Source organism: Protopterus annectens, chromosome 1.part0 (genome assembly GCF_019279795.1).
Source record: "Protopterus annectens isolate FY-2018-M chromosome 1.part0, PAN1.0, whole genome shotgun sequence".
Taxonomy (NCBI): Eukaryota; Metazoa; Chordata; order Ceratodontiformes; family Protopteridae; genus Protopterus; species Protopterus annectens.
Window position 1 is genome coordinate 465,033,502 of NC_056725.1, and position 22,893 is coordinate 465,056,394.

Here is a 22,893-nt window from a genome sequence, read left to right on the forward strand (position 1 = left end):
ATACCCTAGGCATCTTAGCACTGCTATGACATATTCCAGATGCTGTAGAAGGTGTTCCTTTTCTTGAGCCAGAATCAGGCAGTCGTCCAAGTAAGGATAAATTTGAATGCCTTGAAGCCTGAAGTAAGCTATCACTGGAGCCAGAACCTTTGTGAATACTCTGGCGCAGTAGATAAGCCAAAGGGCAATGCAGAGAACTGATAATGAAAATCTCCAGTTCAAACCGCAGATACTTTCTGCAACTTAGCCTTATGGGCACATGAAGGTAAGCTTCCTTGAGATCCAAAGTTACCATCCAGTGATCCTTGCCCAGCAGAGGTAACAGTTGCTGTAACGTCAACATCTTGAACTTGGGAATGTCCAGATAAGTGTTGAGGATAGATAAATCCAAAATTGGTCTCCACGTGTTCCCCTTCTTTGGTACTAGGAACAGGCGAGAATAAAACCAAGCCCCTTTCTGACACAGGGACTGGCTGAATAGCCCCTATCTGGAGTAACTGAGAAACTTGCTTGTGAGCCTCTTTTCTTTGTGGAGGAGGAACATCTGGCATGCCTTTGAAAGGGGCATTGTGTGGAAATAAAATCTGTACCCGTGATGAATGATATCCAGCACCCATCTGTCTTGAGTGATTAAATCCCAATTTTCTTTGAAAAGAGACAATCTTCCTCCCAAAGGAGCTGCCAGACGAGTCCACTGGCAGCTGAAAAGGCAGGTCATTGGTTCTGCTTACGAAAGGACTGACCCCTGCCCTCACCAGAAGTCTGAGCAGGTGAACTGTCTGATCTAGGCCTAAACGAACCTTGAGCCCTGCCCCTACCACGTCTAGACCTACCCCTAGACTGGGAACCATAAGCAGGATATGTCCACCCCTTAGCAGGCCAATTTCTACTAAACGGAGGCTGCACCTGCAAAAATCTTTAACAGTCTGCATAGACTTAGCTTTGTCCTCCATTTTCTTTAAAACTGCTTCCACAGGCGGTCCAAACAACACATCAGACTGTAAAGGAGCATCCAAAATCCTGGTCTTAACATGCTCAGCTAAATTCTGATCCTTCAACCATGCATGTCTGCGAAGAACAGAACTAGTAGCAGCCACCCTCGAGGAGGCCTGAACAGCATCAAAACCACACTGCAAAGAATGCTTACCCACTTGTTCAGACACATGAACCAAATCCAGCAATTCTTTACACTCAATACCTTCCGCCAAAGCATCCACCTTAGATTTCAATTGTGAAAGGAGATAATTCTGATATTTCAGCATATGAAATTGACAATTCAACGCCTCATGGCTAGAGTGGAAGAAGTATATACTTTCTTACCCCACCTATCCAAAGCCCTTGCCTCTTTATCAGAGGGTACAGGATTTTTAACCACAGAAGCTTTAACACCTTTAGGCCCCTGAGAAACAGTTTCTGGGTCCGCCCTGGGACTCTTAAACAAATACTTATGTATAATACCTATCAGGCTTAACAGGAGCAGGAGGCAAGGAATCAGGGTTCAGAGAAGCCTCTGCAAAAACATCCTCCACCACATTCAACACAGGAGGAATAGCTAAGGGCCTATGCTGGGGCAAAAAGAAGAATTCCCTAAGCCTTCTTCTGGAGTCAGAGTAATCTTGGCCTTCCCATTTAAAGTGCTCCCTCATGGAGTGAAGAGTCTCTGAAAATGAAAAATCCTCAGGAGGAGAAGCTGAAGGAGTGGAATCATCCACATCAGAATCAGAATAAGTAGGAAACTCTGGCAAGTCTTCCACAGAAGACTCTGAAGCCTGTGAACACTGTTCAAAACTATCAAACTCCTGTTCCACCCTAGGCCTCTTATCAGGTGTGGCATAGAACCTCTAATCAGAGTAATCAAATCTTCTGCCATTTTAAGCATATGTTTCTTAGGCACAGAGCCCGAAATGCTAGGAGAAGCCCCTACAGAAGCTGAACTTGGCCTTCCTCTAAAAGAAGCTTTGGCAACAGAAGGAGAGGCCCTAACTACCTTGGGAAGAGAGGGAAGAACAGTTACCTGAGAAGCCCCTCAGCCTGGCCTACCTCCTGAGAGGGCACATCCTGTAACAGTAAAGTATCTGCCTGAGACTCCATAGAGACTCCTGGCAAAACCTCTTGAGCCTTCTAAAGGACCGACGTCCGGGACTGCCGGTTCCTCACCCTAGACTTCACTGTTTTGTCCTTGCGCTTCTTAGATGAAGCAGGCGCCGGAGCATCCGGGCATAGTATAATTGCAACGCTTCCCAAACACTAACCTAGCACAATCAAGCCTCCTCTTAAGTGCGCTTTGTTAAATCTAGCACAAGAGCGGCAACCAACAACGCCGTGCACAGGCCCTAAACAAGGTATACACAATGTATGATAATCCCTATGCGGTATCTGCTTCCCACAAGAAATACAGTTATACACTTTTTCTGACATCCGGTTAAATACTGAGGCAAGAAAAACCAAAATGTTTCAACGGGTTACTTAGCCAACTCTGTATTCGGTCTGAAACTCCGGTTTCGAAAATCTCAGAACGCCAACCTGCACTCGCAAAATTGCTTCTGCATCGGACCATGCGGCAAAAGGTCATGCGCATTAGTACCTACCCTACTGGACTCAGTCGTCTAAGGCGCCATGACCGACGTCAGCCTTATACTCTGGTATTCGGGCCGACTGGGACGCGGACTATACCCAATTGTCAGGACTGCAGCAAGGGAAGACGAAGAACATCAGCTAGTTTTTCTGGGTCACAACCTGCACAAAATCCCATATGGGATATATTACAACTGCATAGGTATTCACTGACTCACTGAAGAGAACAGATCTTGGAAGAATAGCCAACTGTTAAGCAATTAGTTGCATCTTCTCATGCTGCCTGTAAAACACACAACATAATATGCATTTTCCCAGCCACATTCACATTAATGAAGCATGCACCAATGTGGCTAGTTATATCATGTTTGTACATAACAATATGCAGGCCATACCTCTCAACTGCCTCTAATTTTCAGAAGTCCCTGATTTTGAATCAAATTTTAGCTATGTCCCTCTTAATTCCCTCCTAAAATCGATGACTTTTGGACAAAAGGTGGTGAAGTGTACTTAAATAATGACAATAATTAAGAGTTATAGACTTCTTTTACTTCAGAAACTGTATATTAATTCCCATTCCCTTATTCTGTCAATGTCTCAAGTTAATATTACTAATATTTTAAAATTGTCCCTGATTATTTGTGGATTTGTCCCAGATTCTGTTGAGATTTGTCCCTGATTGGTTGAGATCTCTGATGTAGGCTACTGCAGTGCTTTTTAAGAAAGTTGCTACAAAGCACTTTGTTGATTTATTTTCAGCACTACAAGGGTGCTGCAGCCTATCCTAGCATTCAACGGACTAAAGGTAGGGGGATAATTCTGCATGAAAAGACTGTCCATGCAGGAAGCCAAAAGTATAAACTAAAAAAACTTACTTAAGACTCTGAAAAGCTGGCAAAGCAACCAAGAAATGAAGAGTACAAATGTGCTGTGAGGTAACAATGCTAACAAAAGCACCGCTCTACTGCCTAAAGTTTTATTTCAAAAGGAATAGTAGCAGAACAACATACTTTTAAAGGAATCACCTCAAAAGTGTGGAGTCTAATTAGGAATGCAACCACATTTACTGTAAGTACAGCAATCTTTCTAGAAGGCTAGAACATGGCTAACTGTATAAGAAATGTTCTTGAATTAAAATTATTACTCTTATCATGACCGCAGTATGCAAGTGTGATGGGACTGCCACTTTGCCTGATGGAACAGGCTAGTAATGCAATACAAACACTACTGCAAAAATACCTTACTTTCAATGCAAAACTATACTGGACAAAAGACACACAATGGCTATGTATGCACAATATAATCTTTTTATACTTCAAGCAATCTGACAAAATTTTGCACTTACCTGTATTTCCTCCACATCAGCAATCCATGCCCTTGCTTTCAGAAGTGTTTCTTTCAACGACAGAATATTGGGCAAGAACACTGGAATGGTTTCAGCTTCTTTAATGATGGCTTCTAATGTGGCTGGAGGATGCTTCTGCCTGAAAAAATAAATATACAATTAACTTTTTAGTTTCTACAGTGTTACACCTTTACAATCCACTGTAAATAAGAATAAATGGCATATACCTACTTCACTACTCTATTTTATACAAAGTTCTGAATTATCAGACTTACTGGTATGTACTGCTAAAGTAAAGAAGAAATTACTGTCGTAAGTCACGGTCTCTTGCAGACAGGTAAAACATGCCTATAACAGGAGAGCAGCAGCATTCAATCCCATTCTCTCAATAATATAGAAGAAAATTTTGGTCATATACCCTAAAAGGTAGTATATCTCAATAATTTTTCCATAAACAGATCAAAGCTCTGAAGACTGAAGAGGACAAGCAGCATTACTCGAGTCTAAAAACACATCATGCTGCAAAAAAAGGAATGGTCAAATATAAGACCATGAGGATGAATTAAAATCTTAAATGCTACAAAGGCTTCTTGAAGAGCTGCTGCTGTGCTGAATACTTGTACTTCTGTATTTTTTTTTTTACTTCAAATGAGGGCATTGAATCAGTTGATAAAGAAAGAAGTCTTAAAGCAGCTTCTCATTTTGTGACAAAAACGCTAAGCAAAAGTTATTCAGGCTAAGCTCCCTGCAGCACAATTTTGCCAAAGCCTGCCATGCTACTGGAAGTTATGCTCACACTGTAATGTTTACTGATGTGTGAACTACAGACCAGGTGATTATGGACTATTATACCATGATCCCCCCGAAACGTGCACGCTGATTGGCCAGCGTGCCCGTTGTAAATCGAGTTATACTAATGGAAAAAGGTCCGGTCGCCCAGACTTTTTTCCATTAGTATAACTGCTTTTAAACACTGTCTCGCTATGTTAAATGGGTTTAACATAGCGAGACAGCTTTAAAATAAGCAACGGAGATCTCCGTTGCTTATTTTAAAGCTGTCTCTCTATGTTAAACCCATTTAACATAGCGAGGCAGTGTTTAAAAAAGCACGGAGAAAGCAAGATCTCCGTTGCTTTTGAATGTCTCGCTATGTTAAATGAGTTTAACATAGCGAGACAGTTTTAAAATAAGCAACGGAGATGTCCGTTGCTTATTTTAAACTGTCTCGCTATGTTAAACCCATTTAACATAGCGAGACATAAAAAAGCAACGGAGATCTTGCTTTCCGTTGCTTTTGACAACTCTGATGTACCGCGCAGGCGCCGCAGTACATCAGAACTGCCGGATGCCAGACATCTGCGGAAAGGCAGTAAACAGGCATTATACTATGCCATTATTTAAGAAAAGTAACAGTTTCTTTTCTTAAATAATGTCATGGTATAATAGCAATAACCACTTCTGGTGTGGGTAATGCTAAATTTACCCACGGTTGGCTTTGTTTGGTCCGGGCCGCCTCGGGACCAAACCACGCCAACCGTGGGTAAATTTAGCATTACCCACACCCAGGCGTGGGTTATTGCTATACTCACAAACAGTAATGATACAACTTCTTAACCATGTTTAAAAAAAAAAAAAAAAAAAAGTAAAATGGAAACGGTCTTCTAATCACTTCAATGAAAACAACTCCTCAAAACACTATCCATCTAAAACAAATTCTTACAAATGAATTTCATTAGTATCTAAAAAAACAGAAATAAATCCCTACAACCAGAAATCATTTCAGGCAAAATAAAGCTCATTCTACGCATCTAAACTAAATAAAACATGTATACATACCATACAAAGAAAGTCTATACTCTGTAACCAGCAGGGCTGATTCACCAGGCATTAGGAGTGCTTGGCAGATAAACCTTCACAAGTGGTGGACATAGATAAGTATGTTACAGGACTAACCTTTACAAAGATCTACTGTAATGGAATTAAGGGAAAACCAAGCATCTGCTGGTGGGATGGACTGGCTGGCTGGATGAAGTCAATACAATCTGCTTCCTATAGTAAACTGAACAGCTTTTTATTTTTTTGTTTTTGCTCTTCTCTTCAAGAGCTGGGGGCAGGTGCAATTTCAAGGGACCAGGACTGAGTGCTAGATGAGCCAGCTATGGCTCTGGCCAAAAGAAAGGGACTGCCACGCCAGGTACTTCAAATCCAAACAAGCAGGTTCAAATGGAGAAAGTGTGAGCTTTTCCAGCAAGAAGTACAAATCAAACAGAAGAAAACTGTTTTGGAAAGCAGTCTGACATAAGAAAATGGTTTTACAGACCTAATCAGAGAAGAGCAAAGAGAAAGTCTGTTTCAGAATGCAAACCAGAGATGACAAACAAATGTTGATGAAACACTTCTAAAGCCAAAATCAAAAATCTCTGAAAGTTAATCCAAAAAAAAATGAAAATGAGTCAAGTCCTTTCCGGGAAAGTCCAAACTGAAAGCTGGGCTCTGCCAATGCAGGTTTTCCAAGATGAAGGTGTTTAGGAAGAAGAGACTACCTGCACTAACCTGCTGGAAAAAGTCAGATGGCTTTCTAGTAGTATAACTGGAGGACACCAGCTATTAGCTTGAACAAGTAAATGCCTGAGTGAGGTTTGCTGAATAGATGATTTAATTCAGCATATGTACGAATACAGCAAGGGGAACCATGTTCGCTAGATAAAAAGAAAAAAGGGCTTTGAAGATAACACTGGCCCCAAAAGGAGTTTAGTTTTCTGTATGAATCCCATCATCAGAGGAAAAGGGGAAAGAAAGCACACAGTAGGCCACCTATGAACAAGGGCATCCTTGGACTGACTAATACAGGAAGGGAAAATACTTCTTGTACATGTTGTTGGGTCCCAAATGCAAACAGGGTGCAATGTGGTTTACTTCACAGACAGAAAAGCAAATATCTGGCTAACAGATATTGTTATGAGGGATTAGAAAACTGCAATGGCATCTGTCCCCAAGACAGATGGCATTCTTTTGGTGAAAACAGTAGTTGACCATATGGCCAACTGTTACATTTGTGGCCTACCAACAAGGCAGATAAGATAATGTTCCCCCTACTCCTTACATACCATACGACAATCATGCTGTCACAATGTATACCTCCCAGTCCATGTGGGGGGAATCCTGCAAGTGCAACATACTGCATCTCCAAAACAATGATGTGAAAGCATGACTTCAGAGCTGACCAGACACCTTACACTTACCTACCAACTGTAGTGCTGCCATCCCAGAACAGAAGCATCTGTGAAGACAAATGCCTGAGGAGTTCGCAGCTGTAAGGGTTTCCTGCAGCTAAGTAGACTGCAGTTAACCACCACTGGAGAGGAAATTTGCAATTCCTGGAAATTCAGATGTGACAGGGTAGAAGATGTAGACATTGGAGCTGATAAAGTTGAATATACTGCTAAACCCACCATTTAACCCATGGTCTTGAATAACAATTTTTGCCAAACCGATTCTGGCAAGCAACAGTTGGGAATACTGGGGACTGCAAAGCAGTTAACCTATCATGAATAAGTCATGTTAAGCACTGAGTGGAGTCTTAAGTACAAGCAGAAACAGTCATAGTCTGAGATGGCTCCAGCTGGGAATTATAAGATTCACAGCTATCCCCCAAGGAATGTGGGATAATCTGAACAGAGACTTACTGTGACAAACTAGAACTTCTGTCAATGGTACATTAAAGAGGCAGCCATCAAGGAAAGGGGCTATTTAGCCTCTCAATTTCTCTTAATCTAATACCACAGAAGTGCATTTAGTGACCTCCTTGAGGGCAAGGATGAGACGTGGTGGAAGAGTCCATAATTGGTAATGACTAGCTGTAAACTGGAAATGCAATTCCTGAAATCCTTGCTGTTCTAGAGGTGCAAAAATGCATCCAATCCATTTTGATAAACATGGAAAAAGAAACCATACCATAACTATATGAAATGTCTGATTTGGAATTTATCAGTTTAGAGTACTAGGATCCAGTACTGGCCTGATGTCCTCTGTTCTGTAAAGAACCCAGAATATTATCCTAACACTCAATTTGAGTGGTAGTCTCTGAATGTCTCTCTTCTGATGGAGGTTTCAGGCTTTCTTCCTTGCTATGTTTTTTTAAATATGGGGTGGAGGTCTGGAAACGGTATTTAGTTACTTATAAACTCCTTGTTAAACCGGTAAGTAGGCTGGTCCAAGGACCTTTTTTCAGCCACATCCCAATCCAAAAGCAGTAGCAATTACAGTAATTCATACATCTCAAATGCTCCAAATTTTACCTCCCATTTCTGCCATGTTCTTCATACTCATAAAATAGTAATTTTCTGGTACATTGCTTAGGCATACAGTCAGTCAATGCTGCCAGACACCACAGTTTCATACTTACTCTTCTGAAAATGCAAGCTAGTGCAAAACCTGTTGTTCTACTAACAGTTTAAGTGCACTGGAGTATTACTTAAAATGTCCCTAATTTTGGACTTTAGCCCCCACTTTAATTTTGGCTTTATCCAGAATTACTGAATAATGAAATTGAGAAGTATACAGTGAATGAAAATTCACACTGTAATGGCATATCAGGGAAAAGGCAATAAACAAATAAATAAAAATGAAACAATCAAAAATACATAGTGTAAAGTTGAAAGTAAACAAAAAAATTATGCAATACAGAAAATAGGTTACAAGTGCCTGCATTACTGTATAATTCATGACACGCATGGAGATCATAGACACTGGTAAAAAAGTGATAAAATAGGGCCTACTACACGCCACAATAAGGTTAGCAGAGTGATGATTATTATTGGTTCCCATTTGCTTTTAGCCAGACTGAACTCAACAGTTATTTTCCAGAGGTGTATATCCACATATATTCTTCAGGATTATGTTTAACCCCTTAACTGTTCAGCATTTTCAGAAGGGACGTCCTGAGAAAACTGTCTGTCTGGGGCTTTTTGTTTTATTTGTATACAAGTGCCTCTATCTTCAAAATGGTTCAACATTTTTTGAAATTTTTGGGGAAATGTTACTTGCTTAATTATATATAAAACAGCCTTACAGTCGGCTTCTACATTTACAAGAAAAGGATCAGCTGCATCTTTAATTTTAACAAAAAAGCAAAAGTCAATCAATCATTCAATGTATAAAAATAATACCAAACATCATTCTTCTACAGAAATGCACAATCTTTTTAGAACTGAAATTACAGCAAAATTACGTGATTATAGTTTTGATGGCTTCTGCTTTTTTAATCTGAACAGATATGTAAGCAACATTTTTGCAGATGACTAGTATGAAAAAATGGAGTCTGATTTTCAAAAGGAAAGCCATTCTGCCCTGAATATGACTAACTTTAACATGTCAATAAACCACTAACGGTTTCAAGATATTCTTAGGAAATTTTTAGGACAAGACCCCTGAATGGCCCTACTTTTATTGGGTATTTTTACAACATAACACTTAGAGAATGTACACAACAGAATCACACGTGTGCATACCTGCTAGAATATATAAAATAGGCCTATTCTGCTGTAGCAGAAAATGAAAGAAATGTGTTTTGTAAGAATAGTGTACTATTTTGATATATACACACACATCTATATATATATATATATATATATATATATATATATATATATATATATATATACACACACACATATACATATATATATATATACATATATATATATATATATATATATATATATATATATATAAATGCATACACACTTTTTTATAAATGTATAGGATTTTACTTCTCTTGTGAAGAAATCTCAGTACAGAATTCTAAATTATTGCTGTGTTCTGTATACACTAGTTGACAGTGAACACAGCATTACCAATGGAAAGACAAATAATGCAAAATGCCAAAACGTTTTAAAGGCATAGGAACAAATGCTTTAGGAACTTGTAAATAACTCATATGTCTGCCCCCAACCTTAGAGATTTCATTATGAAGCTTTCTCACAGTAAGAATAGGATATATGGTTGCAAAGTACACATAAAAATCTTTTCTACTCTCGGGAATTTTAGTGCAGCTCAGCTCAGAAGAGGTCTACATCACCTTATTCACTTCAAAACATGGCGCTATAACCACAGCACATTGCAAATGAAAAATTTTTTTCTAGTGAAATATACAGAATTTTTACTTCTGATGCAATGAAAATTTAACACACACACACATTATGGACAGAACCTGTATATTGTACAACTGAAAATAAAAGCAGTGAAACACTGATTTTGCAAAAAAAATACATCAGTTCATTATATAAAAAAAAAAAATAATAATGGCTATTCACCCCCAGTATCCGCTGACCATCAGACCCTGTTTTGGCCAATAAAGTTCATACATTCTAAACTGGAAGACGGCTGGCCAAGAGAGGTCATCATCCAGGAAATCATCAAGGGTGGGTCACAGTTTTTGTGTTTTTTCTTCTCTGGTCCTAAATGAACAGGCATTTGTAAAGGCATAGAGGAGGGTATGACTTCAAAGAATATCCATCACTTCCACAAGAGGTGGTGCCTCCAAAAAGCCCTGCTCCTCCACCACTATGCAGTACAATTGGTTGTTTCTGTGATCTGCACCAGGAAGAATGCACTGCCTTGTATGCAGACTGCATGCATTCCCACCCCCTCCCTGGTAGAGAGAAGAGCAAGCCATACCCACTCGCTCTTCCCCCTCCCTGCTTTGCTCCTCCAGTGCTTGTGCCACAAATCAATCCCAGATGCTTATTTCTTAGTAATGGCTTTACAACTATGAAAAGGAGTCTGGGTAAATCCAAGTCTTCTTCTTTCAGCTTTTCCTGGTTAGGGGTCGCCAGAGCGGATCACCTGTCCACTCATGATTGGCAGTGGAGTTTTACGGTGTTGAGTTGCCAGCCTGGCACCCAACCTTCCACAGAAGGCACACACATGCACACACTCACACCTAGGGCCAATTTAGAGTGTCCAATCCACCTACAGCATGTCTTTGGGATGTGGGAGGAAACCGGAGCACCTGGAGGAAACCCACATGACCACAGGGAGGACATGCAGACTCTGCACAGAAGGCACCCCAGCCAAGGATCGAACCAGAGAACTTCTTGATGTGAGGTGGCAATGCTAATTCTTATAAAACGTTGGGATGCAAAACACACAAAAATGTCATTCTACCCCAAAGATTTCATTTTATCTCTATCCTGATTTGCATGGCACAGCACAACCTTTGTCAGTAGATGGAGTTTAATTCTCTCTCCATGAAATAAGAGAAATGTTGTTTTCCTGATAAAATACTTAATATTTCTTTTTATTCTGATGTAATATGTCAGCACACGTATACTCAACATTACTTTGGTCTGGCCTGCTGAACTCAGGAAAAATATTCCTCCACTGAAAACTAGGTATAATGACAAACTATGACAACAAAACTCATAAGATGCAATGACTAGCTGTATATAAAAGGGCATTTGTCAATTCCACTAAAGCAACTCATTTAAAAACACTCAAGAATGCCACTCTAACCACAACAATTTCACTGCCTCTCAATCCTGATTTACATGGCAGCACACTGCCTTTTCTCAGTATGTGGCATTTAAGCCTCATCCTAATATGCAGTAATAGAAATCCTGCCTCTTCTTGTTGAAATATTTACGTACATATTTATTTATAACTTCTGATGTAACAACATAAAAAGGCATTCTGGATATGAGCTGCATTGCATCCCTTGACCACATGCTTTATAACTATACCCAATGGAAACAAATTATAAATCAAACTAAAATGACATTCACACAGGCCATGTAGGCCTTATTAGTGGAGACTATCAATACAAGGTTATTTTGTTGAAATAGTCTAAATCTTCTAATTATTTTTGCATGACAAGTCTGCAATATTGAGTTATATTGTGCTCTTAGATGCAAAGATAACAGAACTACTGAATAATGAATTTCTGAGTACCAACACACAATTTCAGGTAATACTGCTCCACTAATGCAACATATCAAAGACCATTTCACATAGGTCATGTAAGTGCCTTCTGCTTTCATACAGCTTGCCCCCAAAACAAGACAGCCATTCTCTTTCCACATTTGTGATATCTGACTACACTCTCACACAAAGCCTGTCCCCCCCACCCTCAACCCAAAAGACATCCACGATGTTAGCTTGTCATAAACTGAAACAATGGCCATAGTAATGTATTTTAACTTATTACAAGACAAGCAGACACTGTCCCCACTCCCACCAAATTATAAAGATAACTACTTAAGAGTGAGCATTTACTTGCCCATGCTTTCATCCACTGACTGCCCCCCTCAAAGAAAAACAGCTCCTTCTGGCAATCACGTACATGTGATAACCTCATCAAAGAAATATTGAGCACAGTCAAGTATTAAGTGATGTTACAGCCACCTCATCCCAGCAACAACGGTCATAAAAAAACAGTTGAATCCTCATTTGAGTTACGTTTATTGGCAGTTGGCTCATATGGAGAAGGCTGTCAGCTGTAGTTCCTGTGGGTACAGGGTTTGATTCCCCTCAGGCCTCATTTACCTGGTGTGCGACCTTAAGCAAGTTTACTTAACCAGATATTGTTTCTGGGTCACCCCTAAAAAGGGACTGCGTCTCTAGTCTGCCGACCTAGTTAACAAATGGGTATTGTTATTATTCTGTGATAAGATTTGTACTGGCACTACTGCTAGCAGACGTGGTCCATTGGAAAAATAAATACACATATATATATATATATATATATATATATATATATATACACACACACACATACACACACACACACACACACACACACACACACACACACACACACACACACACACACACACACATATATAGTTTAGTCTCGGTAGGCTGAATAACTTGTGCGTCCGAAGGCTCAGTCATCTCCACGTGGGAGTCAGAGGCGACCTGTGGTTCTACAGAAGCGGTAGTCAGGGGCTGCGAAGGCGCCTCGCTGAAAACCGGAGAACTGGCGACTGGCCTAGAAGAGGCTTCGTCAGTTTTGGGCCTCGGATGCCTATCCTTGTCTTTGCGCTTTTTATGTATCCTGGTTGTCGGAAGTTCCGACGGCATGGTATAATTGAATTTTCTACAAAAATAATGTTGGGAAAAATCAAACCGACATTTAATAGTGCGCTTGTTAAACCTAGCACAAAACCGACAACCAGTGACGTCGTGGTCTGGGCCTAGGCATGGGATACAATAGGAATGGAAATCCTTATGAGGTAATTTGCTTCCCACAAGAAATACAGTTATTAACTTTTACTGACATCAGTCTGAGGCAAGAAAAAGTTTCCCCAATGGGGTACTTAGCTTTGTAGAAGACTTCGGTTCTGGATTCAGAATAAAAATCTCAGGAGACGGCCGACCGGCACTTGCGAACTGCTTTTGCTTCGGGCACCGCACGGCAAGAAAGACTTAAGAAAATGGCGTCAGCTGCATCTTGTATACCCCTGTCACACTGACGTCAGGGAGGAGGCGACAGCAACCGACGCCGGACCAAGACTTTGGAACTCAGGCCAACTGGGGAACCGCCTGACGGCAGGATAACCCAAGTGTAATGACTGCAGCAGTGTAACACGATGAACATCAAAGAGTTGCTTAGATTTCTTAATGGATTTGGTTTTGTTCAGGTAAAATAATAGCTGCCTGTGCGCATTCAGAGTGGAGTATCCTCTCCCCTTTATAAGTGGGAGAAGGAAAGAAAGTGGGTAGGTGGATAGATTGGTTTAGAGACAAGTCATTGACCACCTTGGGCATAAAAGGAAGGATTAGTTCTCAGGGTGACTCTGTCCTTGTGGAAGGTGCTGGGGGGGGGGGGGCAGGACATTAAGGCTTGCAACTCTGAAACCCTTCTGGTTGAAGTGATAGCCACTAGGACTGTTTTCCATGTACAAATCTGTAGGGGAGATGTCCTAGCAGGTCTGAAAGGGTGTTGGGAACGTTTTTCCAGGATGCAGTTAAGGTCCCAGGGCAGAGGGATAGGCTTCTTTGGAGGTCTCATGTGTAACACCCCTTTAAGGAAAAGTTTTATGTCGAGCCTGGCTAGCAAGGGGGGATCAAGAGGCAAGAAGACTGATATAGCAGAAAGGCATACTTTCACTGAAGAATAGGAAAGTCCACTTTTTATCAATTGACACACACAAGCAAGAACCGGGGGGGGGGGGTGTCAGCAATGCAAGGGTCCCTGCCCTTGTCTAGACACCACTTAGTAAATCTTTCCCATTTAGCTAGGTAAGATTTTCATGTAGGTTTCCTGGCCTCCCTCAGGACTGAAAGCACGTCCTCTGAGTAGTGGTGTCTGAAAGAGATCAAAACTTTATCACCCACAGTGTCAGGGACAACATCTGCAAGTGTGGGTGGAGGAGAGTTCCTTTTTCTTGTGTCAGGAGGTCCACCTTTTATGGTAACTTGTAGTGATTGCCCTTGGCTAGATTGTGAAGAATGGGGGACCGGTGCTGCCTTTGCCAGTAGGGAGTCACTAACAAGATTTTCGGTTTGTCCTTCTTCATTTTCAGGAGGACTTTTCTGAATCAGTGGGAGGGGGGGGGCATAAAGAAACTTCCCCTTCCAGGAGATGCTGAAAGCATCTACTCTCCATGTTAGAGGGGAGTAGGTCTTTGAGCAGAAGGTCTGCAGCTACCTGCTCTGGGGAGAGGCGAACAGGTCTATTTGAGGATGGTCCCACCAGTGGACTATATCTAGGAAGACAGTCCTGTCCAGTATCCATTCGTGTTGTGGAGAGGATGTCCAGCTTAGGAGATCTGCTTGCTTGTCCTGCGAGGGGATATAGGCTTCCTGCAGGGGCAAGTTGTGGCGAGAGGTTAGGTCCCATACCAGCAGGGTTAATCTGCACAGCTGATGAGCCTTTGTCCCTGCCTGCTTGTTGAGGTAGCACATTACAGTGGTATTTGTCTGTCACTATTAGAAGAACCCCTGGTAGCAGTAGAGGGGTAAAGGTTTTCAGAGCTAGGAAGACGGCTGTAATTTCTCTGACATTGATGTGTTTAGTGCCTTTAGGGAAGGCTGCCAGTTTGCTTGAACCCTGAAAGAGGCCATTGTTACACCCCAACCTGAATCTGAGACGTCTGTATGCATTACCTGGGTTGGGGGGGAGGGTAGAAGTGGAAGTCCTGGGTTTAGCTGGACTTGTTGGATCCACCAGCTGATTTCTTTCTTAAGACAGGGAAGGAGGGGAATATTACCTGTTCCAAGTGATTCAGGTGCTGGGACCAAATGTTTTTGAGGTACCACTGTAGCTTGAGCATATGCATTCTGGCCAGTGGTAGGATAGGGATGGTTGCTGCAATTAAACCCAGGAGTCGAAGGAATTGCCTTGGAGTTACTTTCTGAGAGTGTAGGATCTCCTTGAAGTGGGAGGTCAGGGATAGTACCTTGTCATGTGGGAGAAAGGCCTTCATTTTGTGCGTTCTGATTCTGCAACCAAAGAAATCTTGTCCTGGGTTCAAGGATGACTTTGGAAGGTATAGGGTGAACCCTAGATTCTGCAGAAGGGACATGGTGAAGTGCAGATGATTTGAGAGGGTATCTTTTGACTCTGCCAGTATTAGGATGTCATCCAGATAGGGGTAAGCCTGGATTCCCCGAGTTCTGCAGAAGGCAATGGCTGGGGCTAGACATTTTGTGAATACTCAGGAGCCAGTGAACAAACCAAAGGGCAAAGCAGTAAATTGGAAATGAGAAGATGGCCCTGAGAAATGCAGGAATCTTCTGTGAGAAGTCCTGATGGGTATGTGTAGATAGGCCTCTTAGGTCCAAGGTGGCCATAAACGCCTTGGCCGGAATAAGAGGCAGCAAGTTGGGAAGGGACAGCATTTTGAAGGTGGGAACCTGAAGGTGAAGATTTAGGAAGGAGAGGTCCAACATGGGTCCCCAAGGGACGTCTTGTTTGGGGACCGGGAAGAGATGGAAGTAGAAACCTTTTCCTTCCTGTCCTGAGGGGACAGGTTCTATGGTACCTAGCTTTAGCAGGTCTGTCAAAACCTGTGGAAGGAGAAGTAGCTGTTTTTTTGGGGGGGGGTCTGGGATGCCTCTTCTGGGTGGTTTTTCTTTCCAGGAGAGGAAATACCCTTTTTGGATTATGGACAGTACCCATTGGTCCATGGTGATGGTTTGTCAGAAGGGGAGGCAGTGAGCAAAGAGTGCTGAGAGTGGTAGGTGGGCAAGGCAGTCACGCATTGTTGGGGCCTCCTCTGTCCTGAAAGGATAGTCTAGGCTGAGGATGTGGTGCATTAGGTCTGGACGTGGTGGGTCTTCTTGTACCTCTTCTAGATATGTAAGAGGAAGCAGCCATCTGAGGAGGGTTACGCCTTACAAAGGTGGCTTTAGCAGGGTAGTTTCTATAGTACTTGGGAATGGGGGACACCAGAAAATGTTTAATGTCCTGCAATTCCTTCTTTTCTTCTTGTGGATTCTTGAAGAAATCTACAGATTGTTTTCCAAGGGTCTATATTAGAAAACTGAAAAGACTTCAGCGCGAACGCTCACATGAGCGAAAATGCCGGGAATCGAAACTGTGATTGTGGAGTCGTGTTACAGTAAGGAGTGGGATATTTGCCCTTTCCTCACTGTAGTGTCACCTCGGAGTTAGAATATATAGTTAGCGGGGGGTGAGGGGGGCACAGCCCCCCACAATAGCAAGTTAGGTTACCGGCATTTTCGCTCATGTGAGCGTTCGTGGTAAAGTCTTTCCGGTTTTCTAATATAGACCCGTTTTCCAAAAAGGAAACTGCAATTCAGGGGGGCATCCAAGATCTTGGACTTGGAGTCTTCTGGGAGATTCTGAAGTCCCAGCCAGGAGTATCTCCTGAGGACAGAAGATGATGCTGCAGAGCGAGCAGATGCTTCTGCAGCATCATAGCTGCATCTAATCGAGTGTCTGGCTATTTGTGTAGCCAGAGACAGTTTGGAGGAGATAGTAAGAAAAAGCAGATCCGCTTCAGAGTAACCATCAGCTTTAATATAAAATTCACACTGACTAAGCGCTTTCACCCACAATTGGGCTTCTTCAGAGACAGCAGTTCGGAGGAGATGTCAGCCTTTATGGGGCTGTCAGGGATAGAAGCCAGCATGAAGGAGGTTTGAGACACCAAATCCAGAGCATAATTAGTCATGTGCGTCTGATAATTAATGGCTCTGAAAGCCAATGTGGAGGAGTTGTACACCTTCTTACCAATTCTATCCATATATTTGCTGTCTTTATCAGTGGGAAGGAGTGAGGCAGAGGGAAGCAGTCTGGAATGCTTATCAAGAAAGGTGGCAATCACTACCAAGGGTGGCTTGACTACGAATTTTTGCTCATCAGGCACCTTGCAGAGTGGCCTGGGGGCAGGTGGCTGTGAGTCTGGGGCCTTAGAAGCAGAATTAAAGGCATCCAAGTAAGGAGGCAGAACCGGAGGAAGGGGAGAGGGATTCTACATGAAGGAGCTCAATGTACCTCTTCTGGGTGTCAGTCATTTGTGAGGTATCCCATTTAAAATAGTCTTTCATCTTGGTGATGGCCTCACCAAATGTAATATCCTCAGGGGGGGAATCCCCTTCAACAGATTCCTCATCAGGAGAATAATAAGCCCGGGAAGATGCAATTTGGGAGGTTTATGATATAGAGTTCTCTGAGGAAGAAAAGGAAGAATTATGCTCTTCCTCCCTAACCTGAGAAATAATGGGGGGGGGGGTTGAGGCAGGCCTAGGGCTGAGTAAAGGTAGAGTAGTGGGGGCTGAGGCTGAAGGCCTAAGGGCCATAAAGGTCTGCATGAGGGAAGAAGTGAAGGACTGCCAATCTGGAAAGCCTTCTGCAGTGGAGGAGGTATGCTTGGTTTTCCATTTCTTTTTAGCCGGAGTGGAAGTTGGAAGTGGCCTGAGATCAGTTTTAGAAGCAACTGTTTCAGAAGTCTGGATCCCGGTTGGAGGTACCACAGATTCTGGGTTCCCCCTCGACATCGATGGTAGTTGGTGTCTGGGTAAGCTCCCGAGGACCTGCTGGTCATCGGCTTCCCCAAAGATTACCGTTTTAAGTTGACGGATCTGACAGGCACCCCTCAGCTCCTACATCGGCAGGCGAAGACGACCTAGGAAGCTTAAGCTTCTTACGCGGAGGATCTGACACAGCCTCTGAGGTGGGATCCATTCTTAGGGCTAACCGCTTAAGGCGCTGATTTTCTAGGCAGAGGTTTAATGCGGCCAGACGGCACAAACAATTGACAAATGGAGCAGGCGGAATGGTCGTGCTCCCAGCCTAAGCAAAAATACACACCTATCATGGGCGTCTTTATGGGGTATCTGGCGCTCTGATTGGCATTTACCATATTTACTTGACAGCTAAAAATTGCTACAACAACCAAGCCTAAGCAATAACAATCGGATATGTAAAAAACAAAAACCCAATGGGTTACTTAGCTTTAATGCGACATCTGAGAAAGAACAATCACACGATGCGTCAGTCATCTGCGGCTGAAAAGTTTTAAGGATTGTGCGTGCAGATGTCATGTTTATGGCCTTACGTCTGACGTCCCACACACACTGCAACAGCCAAGCTGAAGCTTTTGTACAGGAGCCGACATTTCCTGAGGGCAGGAAATCTCACAACTAGAATACTGCAACATAGGAATAGAAGGACATCTGATAATGTGATCCAAACAGAAAAAAAAAAAAAAACTTAAGAAATGCCTGAAATCTGGATGAATAGTGACATGATGATAAACATCTTTTAAATTTACTACTACCAGGAAACCTAAAATGAGGCGGTGGTGGTAGGAGTAGTGGTGGTAGTAACAGTTTCTGAAGTGACAATTTTAAATTTGGGTACCATCACAAACAGGTTTAGGACAGAAAAATCCAGAAAGTACAGTTGCGTACAGTTACCATAAATGTAGATGTTCAAGTGTATTCACTGTTGCAGTCATCACACTTGGGTTATCTGCCTGCAGGTAGCCCTCAGTCGGCCCGAATACTAGAGACTTAGTATTTCTGCATCTGATGCTGTCAATCCAGGACTGACATCAGGTCGTCAGGGGTATAAAAACAGGCAGCCGACGCCATTGCATCAGTTTTTCTTGCCTCAAATGTCAGGAGCCCCCCTAATAGGGAGCTAGGTTATGGTGGGGAAAACACCACCAGTAAAAAAGTAAACACCAATACCAATTACCAATACCCCAGAAGGGGTTAGTAATAGCCATAGATTGGGGGGGGGGGGGGAGAAAAAGTACAGTTGTGTACACTTACCATAAATGTAGATGTTAGAGTGCATTCACTGTTGCTGTCATTACATTTGGGTTATCTGCTTGCAGGTAGCCCTCAGTTGGCCTGATTAACAAAGTCTTGTGTCCTGCATCGGTTGCTGTCCCTTCTTCCATGTCGTCAGGGGTATAAAACATGCAGCCGACACCATTATATCAGTTTTTCTTGCCCCAGATGTCAGGTGCCCCCCTAATGGGAAGAAATTAAATATAAAAGTACAAAGACATACCTCCAACAAAAAAAACAAATACACCAAAAAGGCTTTTAAGCATAAAGGAAAGTAGAGGTATAGCCAAAAGAACTTAGGGGGCTGGAGGGAGAGTAACCAGGACTGCAACAGTGAATACACTCGAACATCTATATTTATGGTAAGTGTACACAACTGTACTATGTTCTTCGTGTTTCACTGTTGTAGTCATTACATTTGGGTAGATTCTCAAAGCTATGGTTGGGAGGAGGAATTTAGATAGCATTAGGGCCAGCTATAAGACCCTGCAAGACTGCAGTGGCAAAGCCAGCTCTGGATTTATAGAAAATTGGCAAATGATAATGCTTGCTGAAAGTATGTACAGAACTCCAGGTAGCAGCTTCTAGGATGTCCCTAGTAGGGACGCCTCTGAGAAAGGCTGTAGAGGTAAGATGCAGCCCTGGTGGAGTGAGGTCTGATCCCATGGGGGATAGGTTTTCCATGGTGCTTATAGCAGAAATGAATGCAATGGCTTATCCATTTAGAAATGGTTTGCTTTGAAATAGCCTTCCCCTCTGCCCCCTGCAGCAAACACCACCAGCAGTTGTGATTTCCTTTGAGGTTTAGTCCTGTCCAAGTAGAATCTAAGTTGTCTGTGCACATCTAAGGAATGCAGTATCCATTCCCTTTATTCTGTGGATTGGGAAAGAAGGTTGGCAAATGAATGGACTGACTAAGAGCCACACTGGATACCACATTGGGCATGAAGGATGGATTGGCTCTGAGGGAGACCCTGTCTGCATGAAAGATGATGAAAGGCTCCACTGCCATAAGGGCCAGTAATTCAGATAACCTTCTAGCTGAAGTGATTGCTAAAAGGAAAGCTGTTTTCCAAGAAAGAAATTTTAAGTCTGCAGTAGCAGCTGGCTCGAAAGGAGGTACAGTGAGTTTCTCCAAGACAACGTTAAGGTCCCAGGCTGGGGTTGGAGCTCTCCTGGGTGGCCTCAAATTTTTGGCCCCTCTGAAGAACTGCTTGAACAGTGGATGAGAGACGAGGGGGAGGTTCTGTGTTATAATGAGCTGAAATGGCTGAGGCGTGGATTTTAATGGAGGAAAAAGACAGGCCCTTATGAAGCATTCTCAGTTAAGTATTCCAAAATCTGAGGTAAACTGGGCGCTGCTGTGCTCATCCCTTGAAATTGGTTCCAGGCACAGAAGCTTTTCCATTTTTCAGCATAAGATTTTCTAGGACTAGGCCTCCTTGCCTCTAAAATGATATCCATCACAGGTTTGCTGAGGGATGGTAAAGGAGAGATTAAGTAATTAGCCACGCTGCAAGGTTCAGTGTTAGAAGCTAAGGGTGCAGAATCGGATTCTCCTGCTGAGATAGCAGGGAAGGAGTCTGAGGCAGGTGCCATGGAGATAACTGTGACACTCTGCACAGGAGGGGGTACACCAGTGTTAGTGCGGCCAGTCTGTAGCAATCAAAATCATCCTTGGTTTGTCCTGTTTGATTTTTAGTAGTACTTTGGAGAGCAGAGGCAGAGGGGAGAAGGCATAGACTGATAGGTTTTTCCAGCTGAAGGACAGAACATCCACTTTCCAGGCTTGTTTGTGGGAAGTCCTTGTGCAAAATTTGTCCAATTGGTAGTTATGGGGAGAGGCAAATAGGTCTATATCTGGGCTCCCCCATTTGCTTGTCAACATGTTGAAAATCCTTAGTTCTAGTTTCCACTCGTGTGGGACCAGAGGTTTCTGCTTATTCCGTCTGCCAGTGTATTTAATTTTCCTGGCAGGAATTGAGCTTGTAGGTGCACTTGGTAGCTAAAGGCTGTGTTCCACAAAGCCATGGCTAGTCTGCAGAGGGGGTAAGAATGTGTACCCCCCTGCTTATGTACCACATAACAGTGGTGTTGTCCGTCTTTACCATTAGTTGTCCTGGAAGAATGTGGTCCTTGAAGGCTGTCAGAGCATTCTGTACAGCTAACATTTTTTTTTTATTGATATGCAGGTGCATTTGACTTGGGTTCCATTTGCCCTGAATGCACTTCCCTGCCAGGTGAGCCCCCCATGCATAGCCTGATGCGGCCTGTTGTTACGGTTTGGGCGGCATGGGGTGGTGTGAAAGGTAGTTCCTTATTTTGGTGGCAGGCCTCTGCCCACCAAAGGACCTCTAAGCATTGGCAAGGTATGATAGGAATCATTGTTTCTAGGTCTTGAGAATGTTGACACCATAGGCTTTTCAGATACCACTGTAGTTTCCTCATATGCAGTCTTGCATATGGAATTAGAAGAATGCAGGAGGCCATGAATCCCAAGGCTTGCAGTATTTGTCTTGCAGATAGCAGGGTTTGTGTAGCCACTTGTTTAAAGTAGGTTGTCAAATTAATTTGTTTCTCTGGCGTGAGGTAAGCCATCTGGGAAGTTGTATTCAAGCTTGCTCCCAGGAATATAATTTCTTGACAGGGTACCAGGTGTGATTTATTTTCGTTTATTGTGTACCCCAGACAAGTTAGAACCCTTTGTACAAAGGCCAGATGATTCAAAAGTATGTCCTGGCTTTCTACTTAGACAATCGTCCAGGTATGGGTATATTTGAATATTTCTTTGCCTGTAAAATGCAGAAACTGGAGCTAAGCACTTTGTGAATACCCTGGGCGCAGTAGATGAGCCAAAGGGCAGTGCAGAGAACTGATAGTGCATGTAGTCTGCTTTAAAGCATAGGTATCTGCTGCAAGATTCTCTGATTGGGATGTGCAGGTATGCTTCTTTTAAATCTAGTGTTGCCAACCAGGCATCTTTGCCTAGCATAGTAAGTAATTGGTGAAGAGTCAGCATCTTGAATTTTGGAATCTCCAAAAAGGTATTTAGAGTAGACAGGTCTAGGATAGGACGCCATGAATTGTCTTTTCTGGGTACCAGGAAAAGTCTTGAGTAGAAACCTTGTCCCTTTTCCTCTTCTGGTACCAGTTGAATAGCCTTCATGGTTAAGAGAGAAAGTACTTGTTTTTGGGCCTCTGCCCACTGATTTGGGGGTAGGTCCGTCCACCCACTTGGTGTTGGAAGCATGTGGAAGTGAAATCTGTATCCCTGGGGCACTATATTTAAAACCCATTTGTCCTGGGTAACGAGTTCCCAATTCTTTGCATGAAGAGCAATCTTTCCCCCCAAAGGGGCAGTCAGTTGATAAGTGCTTGGAAATTTTGAAAGGAAGTCAAATGAGACAGTTTACCATAGGGGGGAGTCGTCTTATTCACAAATTTGGAAGTGGAGGATCCCCCACTGCTTAGTTCTGTGTGTCAACTGGGAATGAAACCTGGGGTTTTTGCTGTGTCTGGGTTTGGCTTGAGAAGACCTGGAAGGGGCTGGAAAGGACCAATTCTTAGAGGGCCAGTGTCTACAAAATCTAGGAGGCTGAACTTATAAAAAATCTTTAACAGTTTGCATAGATTTAGCTTCATCTTCCATCTTTTTAAGAACTTCCTCAGCCTTGTTGCCAAACAGGTGGTCCTGATTTAAAGAA

At 42.7% G+C, this 22,893-nt stretch overlaps 1 protein-coding gene across 2 annotated transcripts in view; it reads right to left on the minus strand.

Moving 5' to 3' along the window:
• The window catches only part of KDM5C (lysine demethylase 5C), a gene marked incomplete at its 5' end in the record, with an annotated part of 2,556,543 nt that overhangs the window by 685,011 nt on the left and 1,848,639 nt on the right, over positions 1 to 22,893 (minus strand). For both annotated transcript variants that reach the window (XM_044060510.1, XM_044060501.1), the window contains 1 exon segment: positions 3,920 to 4,058. In XM_044060510.1, coding sequence (XP_043916445.1) covers positions 3,920 to 4,058 — 139 coding nt within the window.